Source organism: Epinephelus moara, chromosome 21 (assembly GCF_006386435.1).
Source record: "Epinephelus moara isolate mb chromosome 21, YSFRI_EMoa_1.0, whole genome shotgun sequence".
Taxonomy (NCBI): domain Eukaryota; kingdom Metazoa; phylum Chordata; class Actinopteri; order Perciformes; family Serranidae; genus Epinephelus; species Epinephelus moara.
Window position 1 is genome coordinate 31,870,743 of NC_065526.1, and position 27,868 is coordinate 31,898,610.

General features: G+C 39.6%; 1 protein-coding gene across 1 annotated transcript; it reads left to right on the top strand.

The window, feature by feature from the left end:
* The first annotated feature begins 9,943 nt into the window (after window positions 1-9,943).
* On the top strand, window positions 9,944-21,490 carry LOC126382997 (nucleolar protein 9). The gene is made up of 12 exons (XM_050033335.1): window positions 9,944-9,992; window positions 10,941-11,233; window positions 11,329-11,565; window positions 11,673-11,879; window positions 13,726-13,833; window positions 16,868-17,009; window positions 17,110-17,302; window positions 17,398-17,538; window positions 17,731-17,850; window positions 18,041-18,253; window positions 21,048-21,153; window positions 21,264-21,490. Exons 2-12 carry the CDS (start codon window positions 11,008-11,010, stop codon window positions 21,416-21,418), a joined length of 1,848 nt encoding a protein of 615 aa, XP_049889292.1. The 5' UTR covers window positions 9,944-9,992; window positions 10,941-11,007; the 3' UTR covers window positions 21,419-21,490.
* The last annotated feature ends 6,378 nt before the right edge of the window (window positions 21,491-27,868 follow it).

Consider the following 27,868-nt stretch of genomic DNA (forward strand, 5'->3'; position numbering starts at 1 on the left):
AATAATTTTTGGGATGTTTAAGTCTGGACAAAAGTGGTAGACCAAACTCTCAAAAGATTCATGGATTATTGAATGGGCCTATCGGGTACAGGCCTAGGGGTTTCAGAGGGCCCTCTGTCCTTCATTTGCAAAACGTCACTCAAATTAACGTTCACCTACCAGGAAGACACTCGAAATGACCACACAGAGACCCAAAATCACAAACAGATGCATAATGACTACAAAGACAGGCAAAACCTCCACAAAGTATTTGTGTCTTGCTCCTATGTAGGAGAGGTGGTAGGGCCCTTTGCATGTCTGTGCCCAGGGGCCCATTGTCTCATAATCTGCTCATGAACACATTGCCATCCCTTAATCCATGAGGTAATGTATGGCTTAAAACCATCTACTTCCCTTTATCTCCATCACCTTCTTTATAATGAGTGCAGATCTTATAAATAACCTTTACCTGGATACACCTCATTAGTGGACATTTTAAAGAGAGCATTTTAAAACCATTTACATGTAGTACATTCATCATATAAAATACTCCACCTTCTTCTGCTCTTGCAGTTTACCTGTGGAAAGTATTACATGTCCTGTGTTTCCCTTCTGATCAGAAATGACAACTTCTCAGCTTGCCTCACCTCTGATTCATGTAACTACACACCCAAACATAGACTGCCTCCAGGGAATGTCTTTCCAGAGAAAATCTAATGCTGTCATTATCGTCACAGAGGGGGCAGAGGTGCCGTTATTTCACAAGCCAAAAGACAGTCATATGCCAGATGTTCTGAACAAATGATTTTGAGTCTTAAACACGTACATCCTCTTTTGAAAATATTGTACTGTACTATTATATAATGGTACAGGAAAATAGAACAACAACATTGTGACATGGAGAAAGACAGACAGAAAGTGTGCATGTAACATTTTAAATGAAAGAACAGATGCAAAAGAACACTGACTGATTTGTGCCAAACTCCTCTTGTTCTTGCTTTATGGAATTCCACAGCATTTCCAATAGCTGTAAATATATTTCACTCAAAACCAAAGTTGTCAACTTCATTGTGGCGCTGGAGGAAAAGTCTGGGGATCATAACGTCATTAGGAAACATCCTCTGGGGACCATGAGCATTTGGCAAAGTAGGAAAAGTTCTCATGTACCATTATTTCTGCATGTGGCCTGATTTTCTATGTATGCTTATACTGTAATGCATCATGCTGCTGGTGACCCACAATTTGCAGCAACTGTAGCATATCAGGTGTGTTTGTTGGATGTATATATTATGACTCTTTAACCAGAGACCTTTTTGAAATACTTAATGTGTGGGATACATAATTTATATATGCTGGTATTTTCCCCTTTTGTATTTGTCAAGAGTAGCCCTGGTATGATGTTGGGGTGCAATGTATATATTTTTGCTGTTATCTAATTATAAATTTATTGACAACAGGTATGGTATGTCACATGAGTGGTACATACACTATTGGTTTTTAAGATGGTGACTTTCTGTTGTTTAGAAGTCTGAGGAAGAGCAATATAGGGAGCTGCTTGGTGTGCGTACTTATTTGTTTTCTACTGTTTCTTTGGTCCAGCACCCACTCAACTGGACATTGGGGTGTGCACGTTTTTTTTTTTTACAGTTTTTACACCAGATTTCATGGCAATCCATCCAATAGTTTGCTCAAGACATTCAGCTAAATACATGAAAACTTGACCTCATGGTGGCACTGAAAAAACAGGGGACCACCAAAGTCACCGGGCTCCATCCTCCGGGGACCATGAATGTCTGTACGAAATTCAATCACAATCCATCCAATAGATTTTGAGATATTTCATTCAGGACCAAAGTGGTCTACCAACTGACATTACCATGTATGTATCCATACCATATGTGGCTAAACCCCTCCACATATGTATAATAACAATACATTATTAGAGTTAACTGCATTTGCACTACATGTGCTAAGTCATGTTTTCAGTATTGGGTGGCGGTTTATTCAGTCTGTCAGCCCGAGAAGAAACTACTATTTCCTGCCACACAGCGGGGGTCAAACAGTCTGGGTCAGAGTTGGGGAGAATCCTTTAGATGAGATACGCAGGATGGCAAAACACACGGTAAACAGTATCGCAGTGATACTCAATTGGCCAATGGGCCGGATTTGGCCTGCAGTAGGGTGCCAGGTGGCCCACCTGTTTTTGTAATTTGAATGTAAATAAGGTGCAACAGTGCAAAAAAGCATTAAAATAGTGCTTGTTATCAAAAAATAGTGTCATGGGAGGATCCTGGAGACCCCCTGATGGGGGTTCAGGCTAAGCCCCAAATGTCTTTGAATCTTAGACACCCCTGCGTACACCTGACCTGTGCAGGGCTGCTGCAACTGGATTTGCCTCTTGGCGAAGAGACAGCAAACAAAGACAAATTGAAAACAGGCAATTTATTTGTTAAATATGCTGACAAATATTATTAATGTTTGTTTATGAACTGGCCCCTGTCATTTTGCAAAAGTGGCCCCCGGGCAAAACAAGTTGAGTATCCCGTCAGTATAACAACAACAAGGACACGACTGAAAGTCATTAAAAGGCACAGGCTAACTTTCATTAAACATATGCAGAATACTGTAAAGTATAAAGTTTAGAATTTAGTCAGACTGTTACTACTCTTCAGGAAGTATAATGATTGCTAAATTCCTTTCACGTGTGCCAGTTCCAGTATACCGTGCATGGTGGCTTACTAAAATGGCAAACCAGGGCTCGTAAATGGAACACAGCCATTGTTAATGTTATTACTTACACCTGAGCTTTTCCTGATATGGCAAGTTAAAATGTCTGCAATAACATTTTGAGCAAACCCCTTTGTAAGAAAAAAGTAAGGAACTGATTTATACATTTGCTGCAGTATTATTTGTAAAAATCATTTTCTATAAGAACTGTAGCTTAGAGCCATACATTACATTTTGTCATGACTATTTGTATTTTGAGAAATGCAGACCACCAGTCTTATTGTTCATCTTGCTGGCCTGACACCGGTGTGATAAACGACACAGACAACATTTGCGGCTTCTGCAGAGCGGTGGGCGTGAGAGGAAACATAAAGGTGACTCGGGTTCGCTGAGTATCTGAGCATAACAGATGGGACTGGGTCTGGGCTCTCACACTGTACGTGGGAAACCAAACAGCCAGCAGCGGGCCAAAGGAAACTTCCTGACTCTGGGAGACAAATTACGATTGGGGAGAAAAGTTATATAAATTTTTACTGAGAACCGGTGAAAAAAACCCAATAAAGGAATCAATTGCTGTTGTTCATCATAAGTGGACAAAATATGAGCACCACTGTGCTGCAAACATAGAGTACAGCAGGATTGGCCCTGCGTCAGGGAGTGTCAGGGAGAATATTTTTGGTATGCGCTGTATTGACACGTCTCTGTTAAATAATAACCAAGTTCCTCTGACCTTTTCTGAACTTATGAGGACCAAAGAAGCATACAGAGGTGCAACATACACTACTAAATGACTTGTTTTACATTAAAAAATAGGATAAAAGAAGAATATGAATAGGCACAAACTGAAGGTTCATATGGTGTTAAAGGAATAGTTTGTCATTTGCAAAACATACACAAAAATTGTCCCAAAGTATACTAGATTAGCAAGAATTTCTGAGTATGAGACATGAGTTTACTGGACATACTCAACCACCCCCAAAATGCATTGTGACTCTTCAGATTGTTCATTGGCAGACTGTGAGAGGGATGGTTCTGGCACCAGCCAGCAACCAAGCATGAACAAATGTGAAAAACGTGAAAATTCTAGACTTTCATTTCATCTACAAGATTGTAGTTTGGATCGGTAACATAGTGATCAATACAGCCATAATGCAGAGAAGACATTTTGCCTGAGTATACTTCAGTTTGGACAGTCTGCTGAAAATGGCAGAGGTGGGACCAAGTCATTGTTTTGCATGTCACAAATAAGTCTCCAGCCTTTGCACTCAAGTCCCAAGTCAATCCCCAAGTCCTAAACTTTGAGTTTCAAATCTTAAACAAGTTATAATACGCTCTCTGATGAACATAATGCAATTCTAACGATACAGTAATAATACATTTAATTTACAAAAATCATGGAGCCTTTTTAAAGTTTGTCAAGTTAAAACAAGTTTTTTAAAACAAGTATGACTGAAATTAATTCACAAAAAGTGACGCAAACACGTACTCACATAGCATAATAGCACTATTAATTAAATAGCGCCACAACATGTGGGATTTTTTATGTTTTTGTTCTTTATTGTTGTATTTAACTCATCTTATATTGGAAACATGTCTATAATTTTCTCTACCTGAATTGCCTTTGGGGAAGGTACAGGTATTTTCAAGTCAAAAGGCTCAAATCCAAGTGAAGTCACAAGTCACTGATGTTAAAGTCCAAGTCTTTTTGATTTTGTGAAGTGGAATGTTAAGTCCTCAAATGTGTGACTTAAGTCCATATATACCTAGTACACAATTTGCAGTACAAACAGATTGAATACAGTTACAAAGTCTGTAAGTTTGCAATTTCAAACACACTCTTAGTCTTAGCTAAAAATAGGAATAAGGAAGCAAGGTGGGCCCAAAAAGAGTCTACCATATGACCTCCCATAAAACCACAACTTGTGTTTTTACACTTCTGTTTTTGTATGAATAAAACAATTAAGATAAAATGTCTTAATTAGCAAGATGTGCTGGCAAGCATTTTTCTTAAGCTAAATGTTTCCCCCTGCTTCTAGTCTTTATGCTGGTCCCCTGGCTGTAGCCTCATATTTAATGGACAAACATGAGAGAGGTTTCAATATCCTCATAGCCTAACTCGCTGCACAAAAACAAACAAGTGTGGTTTCCGACATCGCTAGAATGCAGATTTGCAATGTATCATCTAATGTAGGGTGTTTGTTAAAAAGGTCAGCTCTTGAAATATCAGAGGGCAAAGCATTTGCAGTAGTGTTTTCATTATTGTTATGACTAATGTAACCTCTAACCCTGTTTCACAAAAAAATTGATTATATCTTGACAGGCAGCCAAACCAAAGATAACTCTCAAGAATTTCTAAAAGCTTATTATTATCTCTAAAGAACTGTTCTCTCCTGTAATAGGCAGGAGTGGAGTATTTACCATTGGAAATGACTGCTGTTGCTCTGATTTCTATGATTCATATCAAGGTTCAGGCTGTGACATCAAGAGCTGTGTGTGTTTTACAACGCTGTGATGAAATGTGTCTGCGTACGTCTCTGTGACTCTTAATCAATTGCAGTGTTCATTCACAGTTTGCCATGCGGGGGCTGATTCATGCGCCGCAGTTGCTCTGGAGATGAACACAAACAGACAAAGCCAACAGGAGCTCTGCTGGTGAACAAATGATTTATCTGTTGCTCTGCCTCTCTGCTCCAAAGCTCCTGCTCGCGCTATTAAAACAAATCCTGACTGAGCATGTAAGGTTCACTGTGTCCTCTGAGTATTAAAGGCAAAACTAGGCTATCTCTGCACACATTATAGACAGGAAACATGTTCTTTCCTGAATAGTACTTAATAATTTACAAAGAGCAGACCAATATCTAATCATTTATTATTACTTTCCATATTTTTCTAATCCCATAAGCTTTTTGCTGTCTCCATTTAGGCTTTATTTGTGCACAAAAAGCGTTATGATTTCCTTACTTATGTTGTATTGAAAGTTCATTTAAGCAATGGTTGTTTCTACTCTCTAAGAGTCTACAGCCTTGTTAGCAGCTCTCAAATGCTAACGTCAGCATGCTAACATGCTCAGAATGACAGGGCTAACATGATCATTATATGCAGGTATACAGCTCTGAGGCTACTATGTTCACCATCTTGGTTTGTGATGTAGCATGCTAACATTTGCTAATCAGAAACACAAAGTGGAGAATGAGGTTGGGTGTCACATTCATCAAATCTCGCTCTCTATAGGATGCTGTCAAAACATGTTGGTACTGAAATTTTCATAACTGGGGTCAGAGGTCACCCACAGGGTCATTCTAGAAGTAAGATACTTTACATTGAGGTGAGAGAGCTTGTAGTGTTTTTCATGGCAAAATGTAAACATCCAGATTTTCTGTGTTTCTCTTCTACACAATTGGTTTATAATATTAATAAAATAATTACCAATAAAAAATACAAATGGAGACCTATAGTTTAAGAAGTTTTTGAGCTAAGCTAGGCTACAACATGTGGTTGTTAGCTTAGTCGCAAGCAAAAAACACATTTGGGGATGCTCCTCAGGGTTGGCTGTCAAATATGCTGTTCTTTGTTTTGTTCACTCCTGGGTTGGGAGTGAGTTACTGCCCCAAGCGAAGGTGTTCAAGTATCTCAGGGTCTGGTTGACAAGTGAGGGTAGAATGGAGTGTGAGATGGATCGGTAGTTAGGCGCAGCATCTGCAGTGATGCGCCGGACTGTCATGGTGAAAAGAGAGCTGAGCCAGAACGCAAAACTTTTGATTTACTGGTCCATCTATGTCCAAACCCTTACCTATGGTCATGAGCTCTGGGTAATGACCATAATAATGAGATTGTGGATACAAGCAGCCAAAATGAGTTTCTGACCAAGAGATAGGGTAAGGGGCTCGGACATCTGGAGGGAGCTCAGAGTAGAGCTGCTGCTCCTTCGCTTCAAAAGGGGCTAGTTGAGGTGGCTCGGGCATCTGATCAGGATGCCTCCTGGGTGCCTCCTGTTTGAGGTGTTCTGGACACGTCAATCTGGTGGGAGGCCCCGGGGCAGACCCAGAACATGCTGGAGGGATTATGTCTTGTCTGGCCTGGGAATGCCTCGGGATCCACCAGGAGGAGCTGGAAAGTGTTGGTGCGGAGAGGGGCATCTGGAGTACTATTGGTGGCATGTAAGAAATCCTTAACCAAGAAATGGCTGAAAAAAGAAATGCCTAGTATTTATGAATGGATTGACTTGGTTTATAATATCTATGTAATGGAGAGACTGACTTTCAGTCTGAGAACCCAGGAGGAAGTTTTCTATTGAGGACTGGACAAAATTGCTGGTATATATCTCAAACATTAGACCTAACTTTGTCTGATAGGTACTAGAAACACTCCCTTTGTATGAAATTAAACATGTTGAATTTATCTTTAAAGTCTGCCGTCCTGTCCAGGGTGTACCCCACCTCTTGCTCAATGTCAGCTGGGATAGGCTCCATGCCACCAACCCCCCAATGAAGATGAATGTCACAAGTGCACAAGATGTATTTGACAGTCCATATCCTTTCACAGAATAAGTTTAAGGAGAGTAAGGTCACTCCATTCTTACCTGACATTTTAGGCTTCCATTATACACTGACAGGGATTCTATTTTGGATAAAGTTTTGAGGGGTTGAAATGAAAGCAAAAAGTGTGATGAAAAGCCCTGTTCTCTCCTACAGCTTGATGGGAGTGTCATTAGTTTGACGTATTTAGAAAAAAAAAATTAAAAAATGAACAAATCGGAATTTGGATCTTATGATGACGCTAGATGGATTACCAGGGACATAAATATCTCTATCAAATGAAATGTTTATCTAAATAGATAAATATTTCATCATTTGAGATATTTCAATCTGGACAAAAGTGGTGAAGCAAATACCCAACAGATTGACATTCCTGTCCCTAAATCCATGAGGTGAAGACTGGTGACAAAACCATCTACTTCCCTTTATCTCCATCACCTTCTTTATAATGAGTGCAGATCTAATAAATAACCTTTACCTGGATACACCTCATTAGTGGACATTGTAAAGAGAGCATTTTAAAACCATTTAGTACATTCATCATATAAAATACTCCACCTTCTTCTGCTCTTGCAGTTTACCTGTGGAAAGTATTACACGTCCTGTGTTTCCCTTCTGATCAGAAATGACAACTTCTCAGCTTGCCTCACCTCTGATTCATGTAACTACCCACCCAAACATAAAGTGTCGCCAGGGGAATGTTGCTTTCTAGAGGAAGTCTAATGCTGTCATTATTGTCACAGAGGGGGCAGAGGTGTCGTCATTTCACAAGCCAAAGCAAGTCATAGGTCAAAAGTCCTGAATTTATGATTCTGAGTGTTAAACATGTACATCCTCTTGACCGAATTTAAGATCTTAATATGTAAGCAGCAACAGAGCAAACACATACCATCATCATTTAGTAGTATAGTATAGTTATAAGAGTTGTAAAATGTATTTATTTATTTAATCTATACTTATTTAGATGCTTTGCTTTGTGTCAAAACTGTACATAAAATAAAATGTAGCCTGTTTTTGAAATTATGACAAAAAACAACAACATATGTAGAAAGAAGCAGAGATGGGATACATGTACCTGTTTTAAATGAAAGAATAAAATCCAAAGAGTACTCTGTTTGATTTAGCCCAAACTCTTCTGGCATATATTAACCATGTAATGAAACATGTTTTTATGCAGAAAGGGTGCCAACACAAAGGCCCGTGACATTGAAATGGGCCTACAAATTGAAAAATGGCTGTCTATTTTCTGCTTAATACACAGCAGTTACCCACCAAGGTTCTTCTGCTTTGTGCATGGGGAAGGTCTGAGGTCTTTCATGCCAAAAGCCCTCATAAAGTCACGAGTCACTGGTGTTAAAGTCTGGTTGCAGGTCATTTTATGATTGAGTCACATGCCCTGCGGACAGGTCCACACCTCTGATCGTTGCCACCAATGTGAGTTTTTGGGTGAACATTGTAATTTAATCCCTCGAGCAGAGTAACCATGCTGCCCTCTGGTGGTTACAATGAAAGCTCACTGCAGTTTATGACATTACAATTAATATTCTGCATACATCAAGTGATTCGGTTTTGGCACGTGTACATCAAATACTTTGCCAAACATGAGGCGTTTCTTTTTCCTATTTTCTGTTAATTACTTAATCACATGCATGTTTAAACACAAGACTGTTTGCAGTGATACATAACAAATATTCATTATTTCAGTCGTCTGAACCAAAGAGGTCATCGCTGTGCACATGCACACAACAGCAGCAGAAATGCAAATATTGCAGCTCTATGTAGAGTGGTCGTGTGCTCAGGATGTGATGTAACATATGATGGATTCGATTTTATATCAACCTGACTGACCATATAGGCTTTCAGTACTCAAAACTAGGCTTTGTATTGGTAGTGTCAGATTTGGGGATGGATCTGCCCACTCCTATTTATTAACTGGCTGAAAGCAATATTGTAAATAGGTGATAATGAACTAAAAGTGATAGTCAGGTTAAGTGTATTTCAATAACGGCCCATGAGGTATTAGGTTTTTCTAATTGGGAATAATGGTCATTCTCATGGAGGAAACTGTGGGCTAGGTCACAAGGAAAGCAACACAGCGACTACAGTAGCCTGGATGGGTCCATTAAAAATAACACTGCAGCTGCAAAGGTTGTATGTAGTGGCATTTAAAAACCCTCCCTTTTTGTGTTGCTGCATGTTTAACAAATCATATTTTTTCAGAGAAACCTGTAGTTGAGATAGTTATAAACATTTTTCAGGTCAAATTTACTCTATCAAACTATGTTTGGAGGTAGCAAGCTGATAAAACTTACAGTGGTATACTGCTTTCAAAGGACATTTTTTGTAAACTTTATAAATAGTAGGCCTATGGGAACTTGATGTTTGTTTCTTTATGAGAAAGGGGGATTATTTATTTTTGCAGGGGACAGCACATAATTAAAAGTAATTGCACCAAATTTAGCAAGCAGCTAATTTACATGTGTTGTCCCTGCTAGACATAAAATCGACAAATATACGATATGTGGCCCCAAAAGTGACGTGATACATAAGTAAATAAATAAAATAATAAATAACCGTAATAATTTCGGAAGGAAAAAAACAGACAAGCAAGTTCTGAAGTCCATACTCTTTTTGGTGGTTAAAAAAAAAGAAAAAAGAAAGGGGAAAAAAAGACGTCAGGAGGCACCGCCCAACACTACGTCATCACTACGCGTCCACAACACACTTCAGTCAGGTCTACACATCTCACACGTGAGTTATACTACACTTTTTCTTTTTTTTACCTTTTAAGAACTGTGTTTCTATCGTTTCATATTTTGCACCAGTTACGCCGAATGTCTCAATAAATGTACTAAAAAAATTGCTAAAGATATCCGACTGTTTCGAAAACTATCGAGCCGGGTTGTGTCAAGAGAGTTAGCATGGACGTCTCCTCTGCTACTGTCTTGTTTATGCAGCCAGGGTCTCTCAGCCAAACCCCTTTTTCAAGAATATGTCAGTATGACGTTTCATCGCTTATCGCCACCAGGCTAACCTTGTAAAACCTGAATTATAACATTGTCCGAATCATTAGTAGCTAGTTGTAAATTCGGCATACATTGGTGTTACCCAAATCTCTTGTTTATATATAATTTCCAACTTTGCCCCCCTTAACATTGGTCTCAATCACACCGTTAGGTAAGATTTGCAGGTGGAAAACAGAATAGCACTAGCATACTACGGTACTAGTACTCTAGGGTACAAATAAGGTACCCAACTGATACAGTAAATCCTATTTGTTAGTCTTGGGACAGCCACTGAAATGTATTGATTACAGAGAAGGTGTTTCCTCTTCATTATTTTGACTACTTTGCAGTGACAGTTGTAGTTAAGGAAGGTTAATGTTTAATTTCTAATAAAGTTTGGTCCTCTTTGTTTTATGTTTTTTTTTTTTATTATCAAATACAGTCTGACCCTGTATCAATGATAAATGTAAAATAATTTTTCGTAGGTAAACAAAACTCAGTGTAGCTGTAGCATCATATCAGTAATATCATTGCATAAAATGGTATTAGCATCCAAACCTGATATTTTAGTAACATTAATGTACACTTTAACTGTAGATAAAGATGTGCTGGTTGGTAAATCTAGAGAATGTGTACTTCACCATCAAAACCTAACGATCAGTTAATGTTTTCCCCTCGTCTGTTCCTATGTCAGCCAGAAGATCGAGGATCTTCTCCATCAAGACCAAGTCATTCTGCTTGTATGTCATAAGTTCCAAGCTATGTTGGCTAAACCAGAGGAAAGGAAGCCGCAGAAAGGGGGAGAAAAGAAGAGGAGACACCCTGGTGGAGATGGAGAAGGAGGAGAGAAGAAGAGGAGGGGAGGTAAAGAAGGAGAAGGGGGTCAGGGAGATGGTGGCAGGAAGCGCCTGGATGCACTGAGTGTGGGCTATTTCCGCAGAGTTGGGGAAAGACTCGGTGAAGGCTTTGAAGACAATGAGGAGAGAGGTGAGGATGATTATTTAATATTTGTCATTATATATCAAACACTGCCTGTGTGTGATCTCTGTTAACTCTTGTTATTCTTTCTATTTCTTTTGTAGAGATGTTTGTAGAGAATGTCCTCACAGAAGTTAAAGGGAAAGCGGCGGTGGTAGCAATGGACCGCACAGGAAGCATCACTTTACAGCGGCTGCTGCCACTGTGCAGTTCTGACCAGGTTGCAGAGGTGCTGGCTGAACTCGGGGGAGAATCAGGGTCGGAGTTTAAGGCGGTTTCATGTGACCGGTGTGGCGGCCATGTAGTGGAGAGTGCTGTCAGACAGATATCCAAGTGGATGGGTAAGATTACATGTTTCATTTCTAAGCAGCAATGTCAAACCTTCTGTAGTAAATAGGTAAATAACAACTCAGCTTTGTGTGTCTCATTTGGATCCATTCATTTTTAGAGTCATCACAGAAGGAGTCGCCTAATAACGAAGAAGAAGAGGAGGAGAGTTGTGGAGTGTTAGAGGCCCAGGTGTTGTCTTTAAGTCAGGTGGTGAGAGACAACAGCGCAGAGTTCATCAAACATGTCCATGGCTCACACGTGGTCCGCACACTTTTACATGTGCTGGCAGGCTGTCTGGGACCTCCACGCACTGAGACCCGTCCAGGTACACACACACACACACACACACACACACATACTCATTTCTTGGCCTAACATAGAGGGTTTCCAAATCTGACACTGTGGGCCCCACTCACACAGAATTCAGTACCTCCACACCCAACCCCTGATTTTGTCACTTTCACTGCTTTTATTATTCTTTGTCTAACTTCTATTTGGTAGATAATTATGGCTTAAGTTTTAGAGCTACAGTACAGATAATTTGGGGCCATTTGGGGATGTAAACAGAAAGTTTTAATGGAGCCATGGAGTCAACAACTTTTTTCAGCATACTTTTAATGGCAGCATTAAAAGTATGCCAACTTAGCTAATAGCTTTTCCTGTTTGTACAGTACACATGGGGATGTACAGACTGCTATAACTGGATTACTGTGATACAGAGGCAAAGGTAAAAACCTGATGATTCTCAGCCAGGTTTTTGGGCCAGATACATTAACAGTGTATATGCACAAATACCATGCATACACCTTTTCCCACATATGAAGTGGTATTTATAAAGGAAGAACGTGCGGTGAGAATATGTGCACCTTTCCCATTCTTCAGATATACACATAGTTTCAGAGATAGCTGCGAATGAAGTGATAAGGAGACAGATAACATGCTTTTAGGTTGTCCGCCAATTTCACTCATTGTCTTATTTATATTGAAGGCGACACATTACTCAGTAAAATGTCAATCAAAGGCGCATTTATAAAGTTAATTTGAAATTACAAGTGATGAATTTTATGATCATTGTTATTTACATTCATCTCCCTCTTAATGATTGTTTAGTTTTTTCCTGTGAAGCAATTTGTGAAGTCAGTTTCAACATGAGCACTATGAACAAATTATTGATCATCCCTCTGACGTTTCATTATAATGCTGATTGAGATTTATACTCAAATGATGGTTTGCAGAAACGTAGTGAATTAGTGATGCAGGTGCTACAAATCCACAGTTGTGTCCTGTTCTGGTACCCTTAGAGAACCTCACCGATGAGACACAGTCAGTGAAATTGCACTGTAATTTTCAATGTCTACTGACTGGTGGAGGGGCACAAGTATTGATGTGCAAATGTATGTTTAGAGGTCTTTCTACATTCAGTTATGGCAAACTTTGGGAGTGGAGATGAGGCTTGTGGATATGCGCCCAGCACCACAAGATTAAGATTTATAAAACAGAATAAGGCGTATTCACAGCTTTGTAAATCTGACAGAATTTCTGCCTTAGTATACACAGTTTAAGCTGTGAGTCTACACAGAGTTTTATACATCTGGCCCCTGGAATTAAAAGGAGCGAATGTTTTCCATGATTTCTAAGTGAATTTATGTTAATGTATTTGCGATGACTTATTAAGCGGGCAGAATCAGCGGCCAGGCTACAATAAGCAGTAAGTGACTTTCAGATGATTTTAGATCAGCAGCATGCATCTGTCCCTTTGACCTCATGCACTGTTTTCGCCTCATGTTTCTCTCTGTATCTCTCCTGTGCCCCAGTTCTGAGGTGCGCCTCACAGAGTTTGAAAACCCCTGGTCTAATAAAGTTGTTGTTGAAAGTCTGTGACCCTGCATTGCTCAGTGTCTGGCAACACTGACCGTATCCACCCTTACCAGACAGAGAGAAAGAGAGCTGTCTGAGAGGCTGTTCATCCTAGAAAATAAGTGGTTTAATCTATTTGTTGAGGTAGTTACCACAGTCTCCATTTTGTCCCAACAAGAAATCAAGGAAGAAAATAAAACTTTAGGTCTGCATGCTCTGTCTCGGCTAGTTCTGTTGGGACTTCTACACACTCAGAGGCTTGTATCTGCAAGCTTGTGTTCACGTTGCCTTTTGTTACTCTTGTTTTTTTCCAGGTGCAAAAGAACGCAACGTTGCTCCTCAGCTGACAGATTTTGAGATTCCAACGTCATTTTGGTACGAGCTCAAAAGCCTCACAGAGACCTTGATGGACAACGTTAATCGTGAGTCATATGTATTCAAACCCAAGCACTTGCTTATCATAGCTGAGAACTTGTATTATGGTCAGAGAAAAGAATAACGTGCGCATTAAACATCTTTAACAGTGGCTGAATTAAGGTTGCCCCATGATCTTTTAAAAGGGAGAACCAGTATTTCAAATAATATGGCAGACATGCCCAAGTCAACAAACCCTGTCAGCAGTGTTGCCTCCCTCTTCTCCTATCTGCTGACTGCGCTGGCATTTTTTTGGAATCGGAAAAACATTTAAGCCTTTTAAATGCGAGTGAGGACTCATAGGAGAGTCAAAGGGGAAGTGCTCAAGGGCTGCTTTTTTTGTGCTGTCTAGATTGTGTTTAGAATTTAAATGATAAATCCAACCTTGCAGTTTTTACTATCAAAACAAAATGAAATGGTCAGTAAATAACTTCGGGGCAAGTGCACATGCTGTGGAGAAACATAAGTGGCTTTAAAGAGAACTCTGCTGCACAGGGACAAAACAACTCCGCATTTTTCATACAGCAAACAGAACAAAAAGTGTCTGGATAACTGGAGAGAGAGACCACATGGGCAGCTCTTTCAGTCTGCTTTGGAAGTGATGGAGGCTGACACAGCTGGAACTATTGATTATAAGCTTTACAAGCATCATAAAGCCAATTCTAAAATTAGACTCTAAATGCACTGTGAGTACAGGAGTAAATAAGGGCTTTAGCGTGTAGTAACTTTGGTACAAGTGTTTTCTGCCTTTACTCTGTAATTATCAGAAAAAATTGCATTAATTGTTCATGTCCAAAAGTCCGCATGTGTACTTGATCAGTTTTGAAATCCTCCACAGGCTTTGGTCCTGTTGCAACCTTTAAAAAACATAACTTGAATGAGTAATTGGTGCTTTGTTACGGATTTTATTCCCGCCACAGATTTCACACTGTTCCACAGATCTACAGTTAGTGGTGATAACCATAGACGGTATAAAATAATGGACGTAGCCACTCTGACATCATTGGTTTTGAAGCCCGAGTTTCACATTTTGGCCATTGCCATCTTGGATGTTTGCAGCCAGAAATGGTGACTTTATAAGTGACCAAATGTGGACGAGAGGGTGGAGCACACATTAACAATAGCTGCTAGCTTGGTTAGCACAGTGTATTTACAGTCTATGGTTAACTGTGATAATGCCAATGCTTATAACCATTAGGGGTGAGTTTGTGTACAAAAATCACTAAACGTTTAGAGTGGGTAATTTTTTTCGTGTAAACGTGTACACGGGTTTCACCGCTGGGTGGTGCTGTTGCATTATACCCGTAAAGCCCCAGTTTTCCGAATACCAACCGAACGGGCCATTTAACCAATGGTTACAGGCCGCCACTCCAAAATATCGCCATTCCGACGGTCCGCCATCTCGAATTCTGGTCCCTGAGTCCTGACAGTAAGCTATGGCTAGCCTGTAGAAGCTGGCACTGTGATACGTTGCTCGTCCGTCTGTCCGTCCGTAGCATGAGTCATGTGCGCCACTTCACCACCGTGCGTAGAAGCACGAACAATTCTGTGTCCTCTGACTGTGGATGCTGTGATTTGGTGGCCTGGTACTCATTGTAGCCCACTGGCGAACGACCCCCTTAACAAATGCGCCATTTTAATAGAACGGAGCACGTAGGCTACTGACCTGTTGCCAAACCCGGTCTCACACCATTTCTTGTCTTATTCACAGTCTATCACAGTTAGTCAACAATTAAAAAACGTTTTTCGTGTACTAATTTTTCATAACCGTTTATGATCTCAAACACGTGTACACGGACTCACCTCTAATAACCATGGAAACAAAATGTACTTAGTGGAAAAACTGAACATCCAACTCCTTACCAAAGGAAAAAAGTGTGTTACAGTATTTTGGACATCTAGTATTTTTTCTACCTATATTAAAGCAACCCCCAAAACATTTGAGATGGAAATAACTTTATGAAGAATGATTTACAATCCCCATATATGTGCGTTTGACCCACAGGTACTAAAGGTACATTTGTCAGTTAATAGTAGCAGTGGTGATGCAGCAGGCTGGGTAAGCTTACAAGAAAAATATCAAAATATAGAATGTTAAGAAGTCACAAAGCAGCATCCTGAGTAAGTTATTAATAAGTTAAATAAACATTGCATGCTGTAGTACACCTTCCGTCCTACCCCTCTCTCTGTTACTCTTTCTCTCTCTCTCTCTCTCTCTCTCTCTCTCTCTCTCTCACACACACACACACACACACACACACACACACACACACACACACACACACATACACATACACACACAGGCAGGAACACTGAGGTCATGTCTCTGTCCTCAGTCCTGACAACTGTGCTACTGTAATGCATTGAGTTTGTGGTTTGCATGTCAGGTCACGTTCAGGTGGTTGATAACCCATATTTTGTTGGTAAGGCAGTGCAGATTGGAAAAGTGAAACTGAAACAAATTCCAGTCTTTAATAAACGGGATGCTGCTTGGGCCATATCTTTAAGAATGGGGACAAACTTAAAGCTCTTATTTAACCTCTTATTTTATTCCTACATGCTCTCATGTTCTTATTTAACGTTTTGTTTTTTTGCCCAATATCTTATTTAACATTTTATTTTACAGATTTTCTATTGGTTAAATAATGTTATGATATTAAACAATTATTAAATTAATCTGACAGCCTGGCCCCAGAGTGTCTGCTTAAAAAAATTCCAACATTCTAAAGTTAACTCCCTTAATTTATTTATTTTTTGAGACCAAGATGTATCTACTGAATGAGACTTTTTAGAGTGTAAAAATCAAGTTTGTTAATAGGGACACTGCTTCTAAATAACTTCTTAAGTTCTCGTTCCTTATCTGCCAACATACACACCCACATTGATATATCTGTAATAAGCTAATTTCGGACTGGCAGAGTTGGTCTCACTCTGTGTCTTGGATTTGTTTATTAGACCACAAGGATAAACACAATGTGTTTTGATGAAAATCACTGAAAGTAAATATAACTTTTCTCTCCCATTGTGTGTTTTCCTTCCTAGTGAGTGTGACAGATGCTGTTGCCAGTGCAGTGTTCCAGACCATGTTGACTGTGTGTCACAGGAAACGGCCGAAACTCTGCAAACAGCTCCTCAAACGCATCATGGAGTACCTGACAAGTCGCAACGCAGCTCCAGGAGTGAGGTCAGAGACGACCCTTGAGCCATTTTCCTTTTGACCAGGAATGAGTCGATTAGTCGACAGCATGTTATCTAACTGTTTGTTTTGTTTCTGTGCTGTTTAGTCCTCTTCTGGTGTTTCTTAAGGATCAGGCCTCCAGTCACCTCATTGAGACGATCATACAGCTTTCCCACAAGGCCCTTCTCCGGGATCTCTATAAGAACCACCTCAAGGGTCAGCTGGTCGACTTGGCCCTCCATTCTATCGCCAACTTCCCCATACAGAGGCTAACCGCCGCCTCGGCCAAATACAAACTGGTTCGTCATGACGTCTGCATGTCACATGGTGCAGGATAAAAGTCAGGATTTTGTAATTGTAAGAATGACTCCATTTTCTCTCTCTCTTTGCGTAGTTCCTGAGGTTGTTTGATGAGCTGATCCAGGGCGTGGAGGCCATCTTAGCCGCAGGCCACATGGGTGTGATTGTCCAACTGGCCGAGAGCTGCGCAGAAAGTGAGGAGAAACAGGACGAGTTGGTGCAGTGCCTTCTCCGTGTAAGCATCAAGGGGTGTTTGTAACTGAGATGTAATGGTCCACCTGGGTCTTAAATCAATGTAACAATACCCCTGTTTTTATTTATTTCTCCCTCTTTTATGACTGAAATCCAAAGTGCATAACAACACAATAAAGCTGCTTAATGTTTGATTTGTTGGTAATGAAATCCTTGTTGATGTGTTGCCTCTCAGGCATTCCACTGTGCTGAGCCCGGCTCGCGACACGTCACCTGCCTGCCTCTCTTCATGTCCCTGACCACCTATGAGGTGTATTACCACTCTGACACAGCAGAGGGCAACATACAGACAGAGGTAAACAACACAGCAGTCTAATGAAATCATTTGGGGATGCATTTTAATTGTAGTTTTGACATTTCAGTTTAATTAGCGCAACACTGCACCACAAACAACATCCCTTTGAAAAATGAATGCACCCTGCAGCATATTGATGTTGAATTAATGTTCAGTGAGGTGCCGTTCTGGTGTTCTTCATCATGTCTAGATCCCATTGTCCTCCATCTGTTACCACGGCTCCCGGCTGGTACAGGCGCTGGCCAAGTTCAAGGAGCGCTCCCTCCTACTCAGCAGCCTGCGCACTCTGACCCCCGCTGACCTCCTGACGCTGGCCTGTGACCCCTCTGGCAGCCATGTCCTCCAGGCACTCATCGCCACATCCAGCGACAAGGGGAGAGGCAAGATCCTCAAGAGACTGGAGGTACGACTACACGAGCATTATAAGAATATTACAGAATAGGAAGCTGTCACACAGGAGAATTTTTACTTTTAGCAGTTCCTGTTCCTGTTTTAAATACTTCCACTGACATTTAACTGACATTTTATCGGATATAGCTCAGTCTTGGTTTTGGTCTTTTTGTGGGATTCATTAACAATACCAGAAGTATAGAATATCAGCAGCCATATCCATTTAGATGTCTAAATGGATATGGCTGCTGATATTCTATACTGATAATTCTATACTCTCTGAAGGCTTAAATTTCACAGTAACTGCTGCTGTTCACTGTCGGGACAGATTGCAGCTCTATATCAAATGCTGCTGCTTCTCCTAACTGTTTTAGATATGCCTCCAGTCTCTGTGTAGACACTTCCTTCGGGAGGAGATAAAAATTTAAGCTAATAGAGAGCAGGGCTGCAAGTAATGATTTTTTTTATTATTGATGAATCTACCGTTTATTTCAGGATTAATCGATGAAGCATTTAGTTATCACGATTTCCCAGAGCTGAAAGTGACGTCTGCACATTGCTTCCTTTGTCCAACCAACATTCCAAAAACCAAAGACTCTTCATTTACTGTAATAAATGACAAAGAAAAGCAGCACATTCGCAAATTTAAGAAGCTAAAACCAGCAAATATTTGTTACTTTTGCTTGAAAATTACTAAAACTATTAATTGATTATCAAAATACTGATTGATTGGTGATTGATTTTCTTTCTTTTGACTAACCTATTAATCAACTAATTGTTGCAGCTCAAATAGAAACCCAAAGTGAAGGTGGAACTTCCAGGTTGCCAGTTTGTCTAGAAATATAAAAAGTAGACCCCAGGAACATTCTGAATTTTTCAGTAAGACTCATGAAAGAAATGCTGAATGAGACACTACATTAAGTTACAGAAACAGGTTGAACAGAGACTAGCTCAGATGTGACATCATGACTGTGGTGCTTAATGAAACAATCATGCATTTTTTGCAAAGGTGTGAAAGTAGTACTGAAACTGTTGTAATCTTGATGGCACTCGACCAACACTGTTATAGCACTGTGTCTGAATACAACAGGCCTTTACTTCAAAGACGTTCTTGTAGTTGCTTCTGACTTCGTCCTTCATAACCTTATCCAGAGTGACGTTTTGGCGCAACACACATCTGCTCTTGAGGCTGAACCCAGGACCTTTTGAGTACTGCCTAGGATTACTGCTACTTTACTTTCCTATTACTACCCACTGTTAACTGGAACATATTTGGCATTTGTAACTGTGTTAAAGACAGAAATTCTTTAAGGTTTAGTCAACTTTTTCATTTTTATCCTTCCTAATTTTAGTCTATCAAAATAAAATCATTTTAGTTAACTTTTAGCTAAGCCCTTTTTGCGTTGAAGCCATCCACTGTCTGGCTTGGATTCTGGGAATCTGCACACATCGCTCAACTAATTCAACCAATGACATTGCTTATAATTTGACAACAGGCTAGACATACAGTTTGGGGGAAATATCATGCATTATGAATGTCTGATAGGGCACCAATGCATTTTATTCCCGTCTAGTAAAAAAAAAAAAAAAATCCTACATTTAAAAAAAAAAAATATTTTTTATTGTCATCATACCATTTCATGTATCTTACTCATTACAAAGCTCATGTACTGATGACATTTCTTTCTAAGTGTGTCACCCAGTGATACATCAGAATAACAAACTATTGATATACAATGATAACTAAAGATAGATAACAACAACAGTTATGGTACAGGTATGTAATCGTAATTTTGGAGTCATAGAAAAATATCTCTGATTCCATCTCATATTCAAGGTCCTGCCTAATATAATTCATGGTTTATAATGATTTTTCTTCTTTCAGTATTTCCACCTTCCTGTACAGCAACATAAGAGGAATTTAAAAAAGTAAAGAGATGAAAAAAAAATAAAATAAAGAAAAAACAATTACCCACACATGCACGAATGCAAAAAAAAACAATACAGGAAAATAAATAGATATAAAAAATACAAATACAAAAATAATTTTAAAAGAAAGTACTCCCCTGGGTGACTGTCAGACCTGATACAAAGAACCACATTCCAAACCTGCATTTTTTCCTAGTTTTTAACTATCAAAGATCTATTTTTAGCCCTCCAGTGTCCCGTCTTCATTATGGAAAATGGTTGTTGCTGAACATTTGTCATCATGGAGTATGTTAATGAAATGAATACAGTTGTGTTAGAAGGAGGGTGGTGCTACGTTCATCACATTTAGGTGTGAGGCAACTAGAAATCACCACTTCACACCACAAATTTATTTTAGTGGACAGCAGATGTGGTTAACCATCCGTGTGGCCCAGGGTGATTAACATCTCGAAACAATTAACACGTGGGGAAGCATACAATGCACACTCATACAAAAATCCCAGAGGAAGTAGAGAGACAACAGTGCATCGAATATATCATGCATATCAAAAATATCTCAAGTATGCATTAAAACGTTAAATAGTTGTGTAGTAGGACACATGAAAAGAAACATTGCAGTATTGTACATAAAAAGTTTTAAAATCACATTTCACTAGAAAATCTCCACTCATTTAAACATACTTCAGCATACATGTTTATTATTGCCTAGACTAGACTAGACTAGACTGGACCTTTATCAACCAGGAACAAAGCCAAAACCTTATAAATGTAAAGATAGTTTTAAGTTTTTATAACATTGCTGTTGACTTTTCTGTTTGAATGGGAACACTATCAACAGACGTCATCACACTCTCTCTCTGTTTTATTTGTCCTCTCAGGGCCAGTATGTTCAGATGGCCTGTTCCAGGTTGGGTAGTCGGGTGCTGGAGGCTATATGGAACAGTGCGTCAGTCAGTCACAGGCAGAACATCGCACAGGAACTAGGTAATATAAATCATTACATAAATCCTGACTTTAAGGAGTGGCTGGATATATTTCTTTAATATAGATAATTTATGTTTTGATTTCCTTTCTCATTTCCCCTTGCCTTCCAGTGCCAAGTGAAAACCAGCTGAGGTCAGATCAGTTTGCTCGCCATGTATGGGCCAAATTTGCCCTCTCCCACTTCGTCCACAGAAGAGCCCACTGGCAGGAAATACAGACCGGAGAGTCCAAAAAGCGGAAACTCTTTAGTGACATCCTTGAGTAAAAAATGCTTATTTATAAGATGTGTTTTTTTTCTCTGTAGTTGGATAAAAAATAAAGAAGGAAATATTCCTTATTTGTGTGTTACTTTTTAACTCCAAAAGAGCATGGATCCCTATTAGCTCAAGATGGGGGTGACACAGTCAGTGAAGGTATACACACATATCCTTTCTCGCAGTGGACCTCTGCCCACCTGCAAACACACCTGCCGCTTCTGCTGCAGCTGCTCATTTATCTTATTTCATTTGTTCCATTGTTGCATATATCAGGACTTTTCCCTTTGTTTTAACTGTGTAACAGATGCAACTGCAAATGTAGAGAAGTATGATACTAATAGGGCAACTACATCCATTTTCATAATTCATTCATTTTATTTTTATGGTTTAAGACAGTCCATAACTATTAGTAAACATCCAAAACCTAGAGTGCTAAATTTATGATGTCATAAGTAAAAAGTCTGGAGCTGCTCCACAGATAATGAAGTGGTTAAGATGTTATAGATCAGAAGAATACTTTGAAAATCTATTCTCAAACAGGCGCATAGGACAGGGATGTGCAGAACACAACTTGCAGAAAAATTCCTGCACACCGTCTAACTTGCAGAATAATGCATCATTACACAGATAGGAAACTTAATAATAAATACAACAAGGCCTCCAAAATGCCACTGGGTACAAATTGCATAAAATAAACATGACAATAATCAAATGCAAGAATGCAAACTTGCAACTAAGTGGGTCCTTACTAGAACATTTTGCTCCCAAAAAGGTAATTGCAGTCAAACAATGCAGGTGTCATTTGTGGATGTTTTTACTTTTTTATTTCTCTATCTTTATGTATAATATTGTAGATTATCACATGAATTCATATTTGGTTTTTATGCCCTCCAACTGCATGTGGGTAATGTGACTGATTGCAAACTCACAGCCACTCCTACCTAAGAGGGCCTCTCTTTGTCAAAAACTATTTGCCTGATAAAGGTTTAGTTATCGAAACATTGCAATAAAATGATTATTTTTGCAAGTTAGACAGTGTGTGAGAGTTCTTCTGTGGAGAGATATTATAGATGACAGTGAGAGCACCCAGTGGAATGCTCTGAGTGTATTGGTACATTTTCTCTTTCGCAACTGAGAGCACTACATTAGAATAAAGCTCATTTGGGTATAAAAAGAAAACAAATATTCTGTGGGTCCACAATATCAGGCTCCCATTCATTGTCTGTGGAGCAGCTCCAGACTTTATATTTGATGACATCACAAGTTGGAGACTTCTCTGGTTTCTGGCTTTAAGAGAGAGAGTCTCATGTTCACAAGTATTGATTGATCTTACCTCGGCCATAAAAATAACATATTTGAATTCTTAATTAAGGTGGAATTCCCCTTAAAGTTTAAATGCACTTAAAAGTAAGATAACTGATTAAAAAATGAAGTACGAGTTCACAAAAACACCACTTTGTTACAGTTACAAGAGTAAATGTTTAAATATTCTAAAACATATGAGTCAGATTGTTTATTCTGTTGTGATGTTGTTTCAACGTGTCCGATTTAATTAGAAAGAATGCACTATATCTGCCCCCCCCCCCCCCCCCCCCTACTGAAAATATGTTTAGCAAGCAAGCAGAGCCTTAAGAACAGCAATCTAGTTGTATGTATCCACTTTTAACTGTTTGATGTAGGGAGCTGCACGGCCACTAGGGGCTGCTGGTGTAATGTTTATTCTCTGAGTCTGTGTAGTTTGCCCACAGGTCCAGGTCTTCTAATGAGCAGATCAACAGGAGCTAAGTGTGTGAACATTAAATCACCTACACTAAAAAGACAAAAGGTTTGCTGCTTGTATTGCTGACTAATAATGACAGTAACTATGCTAATGTAGTATGTGTGCATACATATGTAGAGGCAGTTTTAGTACATGTCAGTGATTTGGTGGGAAAATGGAAGTCTGAATTAGATCTGAAAGTACGGGACAATCTTTGAAGATTGACTCTGCTGTTCCACTAAACGTCGTGTTTCCTCCACGGAAACACAAACAAATTCAGGCTGTTAGGAACCGTTCTGTGCCTCAGCAGCGAGCTTCTTTTGTTGCAGGCCTGTGGGAGACACATAAGCTTAGTCACAAAGGAGAACATTGGTTTTAAATTGATTCAAAGAAAGAAGGCCTTTATCTTGGCAGATGCCTTTCAGTAAAGAAGATGATGGACACGGCCGTGGAGCCACGCTGCAGGACAGCACGTGTTATCAGTGTGGGTACAACCACAAAGGCCACCATCCCCCTAGGTAATAAATACGCTGTCAACTCATTCACAGTTTGATTTGAACCACACAGACAGCATGCAGTGTTCCATACTCAACATACTGTACTGACTCCCTGTATATCAGCTGTAGACCACACTATAGAAATCCCTGTGTCCAATTCTTTTAACCAATTTTAACAAATAATGACACTGATTCATGTTCAGTCCAAAGATCTAAATGAAAATAGTCAGGACCGATGTGTGAGGCAGAAAAAAAGAAACCACTCTACATTACAGTTCAATTCAACACAGTGCTCCTGTAATAAATACCACCTTTTTAAAACTCTTGACACTGTATTGAATCAGCTGAGAGCTGCTGAGTCAACTGTATGGTAATTTGGAGGCTCCAGGTTGTGTTGGGTTGCTCTTTTGTCGTGTATTTTATTGAAGGACGTTTCTGATATTTCTGCGCTTCCACATTTGTGAATTAAGAGGAAAAAATATTAGAAGCATCTCTCAGCACAGTGCAGTATAATACACTGCCACCAAAGAACAGTTTCAAAAAAGAATGCCCTAAACACCTGACGAGAAAGTCTCGGCAAAGAAAATCAATTATTTGATCCAGGTTCTGCATTGTTTAGGATTACGTCATAAAAGTGTTTTGGTTTCAAACAGCATTTGCCATTAAAGAATGTATAGAGGGATTTATTTATTCAAATTGGGCAGGGCTGCTCATAAAGGGGGAACAAGGGGGAGCACTCCCAATATAAGCAATAATAACCAAATTTTGTTTTGAGCCAAAATGTTTGTTGCTTATTAAAACGACAAAAATAAACATTGTACAATATTTATTATTGCTTTAGTAAAATGTGGCCTGTTTCATAATGAAAACCACCTCCTCTAAAGATGGTTTGACTATTTTTACTTCTTCTTCTTCTTCTTCTTCTTTTTTTGCGTATCAAATCAAATCAAATCAACTTTATTGATCCTTTCCAGGGAATTGATTTGTTTCTGCAGCAATGACACAACAGTCACAACAACATGCAACCAAAAAGACAACACAATACTTGTTCAAAGCACCACAGAAAAAATCACTCAGAAAATACTAAAATACTAAAATACCAGGCATGGTAGTTAAAAGTAATTGATGATCAAATATCTTAAAGCCACAGACATACCAGGTGATAAATAAATAAATAACTAAATTACAGTACATTACAGTGCATTAAAAAGTCTGATGGCAGCTGGAATGAAGGACCTCCTGTAGCGCTCGGTCCTGCACCTCGGCGCCATCAGCCTGTGGGAGAAGGTGCTCTGATTAATAACCCCCAGGGCATGAAGGGGGTGTGAGGGGTTGGAGATGATCGCTCTCAATTTTTTGAGAGAGCGTTTCTCTCCAACCCGCTGCACTGTATCCAGCTCAGCTCCAGTAATGGAGCTGGCTTTCCTGATCTTTTTGTCCAGTTTATTTTTGTCTGACATATAGGCACCTTCTCCCCAGCACGCCACAGCGAAAAAGCGTGCGCTGGCCATCACTGTATGGTAGACGGTGCACAACAGGGGTCGGCAGATGTTAAACGATCTAAGCCTTCTCAGAAAGTTAAGTCGCCTCTGACCCCTCTTGTGCACCACCTCCATGTGACCACTCCAGTCCAGTCTGTCATCCACCAGCACTCCCAAATACTTGTGGTTGGGGACCCTCTCCGCCACAGTGCCCTGGATGATAATCGGCGCTGGTGGGGCCCTTCTTCTCCTGAAGTCCACCACGACCTCCTTGGTTTTGGAGGCATTGAGCAGGAGATGGTTGTGGTTGCTCCAGGCCACAAAGTCCTCGATGGTATGCAACTGTTGAAAATAAACACAGTGGCTAGCTGGCCACATCGCCTAAGTTTACTGATCTCAACAATTAGCTACTGTTAATGTTTCCTTACTATGTTGGGACCTGCACATAAATCAGGATGCCAGAAAACAAAGGAAAATGATATGAGGGAGTTGGAAAGGGCTTAAAACCCTAAATTATAATGTGATGACTAACCTATTTCAGTCAACTCAGAAAGTTACTCCCAGCCAGTGTGAAGAGGCGAACGATAGCCAAGAGGCTAATGTTACAGCTAACATTACTAGCCAAGACGTAGCCAAGAAGAAAAAGAGGATATCCCCAAGGGAAAATTCAATTTTTTTCCACTCTGTTGTTATATACACACAGGCCCGAAATACACACATGTACAAGCAGGACCTGTACATGCATTAAATGGAGAGATGTAAAGGTGGGGGGGCTGCCCATAGACGGGTACGTTGAGCAGTTGTGGATTCGGTTCCTTCCCATTTCTGTAGAAGCATTGAAGTATGAGATAGTTTTGTTTTTTATAGTGAGGCTCTGAGATATGCCAACACCTCACTACAATTAAGCTGAATGAAAGTTGCTTTGCAGTGATCAAAGCAAGTAACCATGAATATACCTTTGAAAACTCAACATCAAAGCGTCTGTCCTGAAACACTATCCTGGTTATTATGGGGGTCTCTGGTCTCCACAGGATGAATCTTAATGTTTTTGGACTTTGCCTCTTGCAGAATACAACGCCAAAGTGTCAACTATGCAAAAAAAACTTAACTTAAAAAAGGATTCAAGATAAGGATTCTTTGATGATTTAATGCATGAAGTACTGCAGCATGTGTCATGAATTCCCATTGCTCACCACTGACACATGATCAAGCCAATATGAGTTTATGTAATTAATTAACACTTATGGATCAATTAATGAGTGTTAACTCAGTTACTCTCTGAAAGCAGAACAGTGACTGTACAAATATTGTGCTTATTTAAGTCTAATCAGATTTCCAACACAACATTAATACCCAGTTTTCCTGTCTCACCTCATTACAATCTGAGCTGTTGATATGTACTTTAACATGTCAGCCAGTTCTCCCCTGATCTGTGAGCTGACACCTGCTTGATGTTGTTCATTTGCTGGCATATAAATTCATGTTTGCAGTAACAATGAATTACAAATCATTACATGATGATCTATTAAGCTTGAACTAATCACATAAACTCACAGTGACTCGACCATTTTTTAATAGAGAGCAACGGGAATGCATGATTTATGATACATACATAATGCTTCAATTCAAGCATTACATCACCATGACTGATACACTAGTTATGCATTACTCAATAGGTGCTTTGTAGTGTTGTCAGATATTTCATAGTCTGAGCATATTAATGCCCACAAAGAGATTTGGCCACAGTTTGATACAGCATGCTTTAGCTGCGCCATTGCATACCAAGCCTCGATCAGCTGAGTTTTAATGGTCGTCTCACATCAAGGGGATGTAGCGACACTGTCCCATGATATTGCTTAGCAGCAGGACCAAAAAGTGACAGTCTGTTCTCAAACCAATCTGGGTCTTAGGCTGAACTACTTGGCGTATTACCTGTGGTTCTGCAGGCGACTAGAGGAAAGGCTCCGTTTTTAAATATCCTGATGTTTTCAGATCTCAGTACTTTCAGTTTGTGTCTAAATCTCTTTGATTTGCCCTTTTTCCCTTTACTCTTTGCATACTTTTGGTTTGATTTTACTGAAGCCATTGCCCTCCCTCTATATTGAGAACAAACCTTACATTTCTGTCCCCACATTCTGCTAACATGCTACCTTAGAAAAAAAAGAATTAACAGTATGACATTTATTACATCAAATATTTTTGTAATGGGTATAACATCTAGACCTTTAGAGACAAATGACTGGGTATATTTTTAGTCTTATTTAAATTACTGTGAATGCAGGGGTTAAAGGGACAGTTCACCCCCAAATCAAAAACAAATATTTTCCCTCTTACCTGTAGTGCTGTTCAGTTGCTGAGTGTTGGACATATCAGCCATAGAGATGTCTGCCTGTTCTCCAATATACTTGAACTATATGGCACTCAGCTTGTGGTGCTCAGAGCGGCAAAGACATACATTTGAAAAACTCAAGAGCAATGTCTCTTTCCACAAAACATGACCCAGTTACTCAAGATAATCCAAAGACCATGTTTTGAGCAGTTTCATATGGGAACAATTTTCTTTCTACTGAACTACACCTGTCAACCATATAACTGAGTAGGAGGAAGCGTGCATCTACTCATGCTCTAAGCTATTACGATTAGGCATCGATTTATATGCACCTCACCCATGTAGTTACTCAATCTGCATGTGCTGTGTTTGTGTTGTTGCAAATAGCTAGC

What these genes read in the sequence shown, in the direction of transcription:
- LOC126382997 (XM_050033335.1), top strand. Translation starts at nt 11,008, where the DNA reads ATGTTGGCTAAACCAGAGGAAAGGAAGCCGCAGAAAGGGGGAGAAAAG. An exon ending in TGAAGACAATGAGGAGAGAG is followed by an intron (nt 11,234 to 11,328) that starts GTGAGGATGATT and finishes TTTCTTTTGTAG; the next exon opens with AGATGTTTGTAGAGAATGTC. An exon ending in AGATCCTCAAGAGACTGGAG is followed by an intron (nt 18,254 to 21,047) that starts GTACGACTACAC and finishes TTGTCCTCTCAG; the next exon opens with GGCCAGTATGTTCAGATGGC.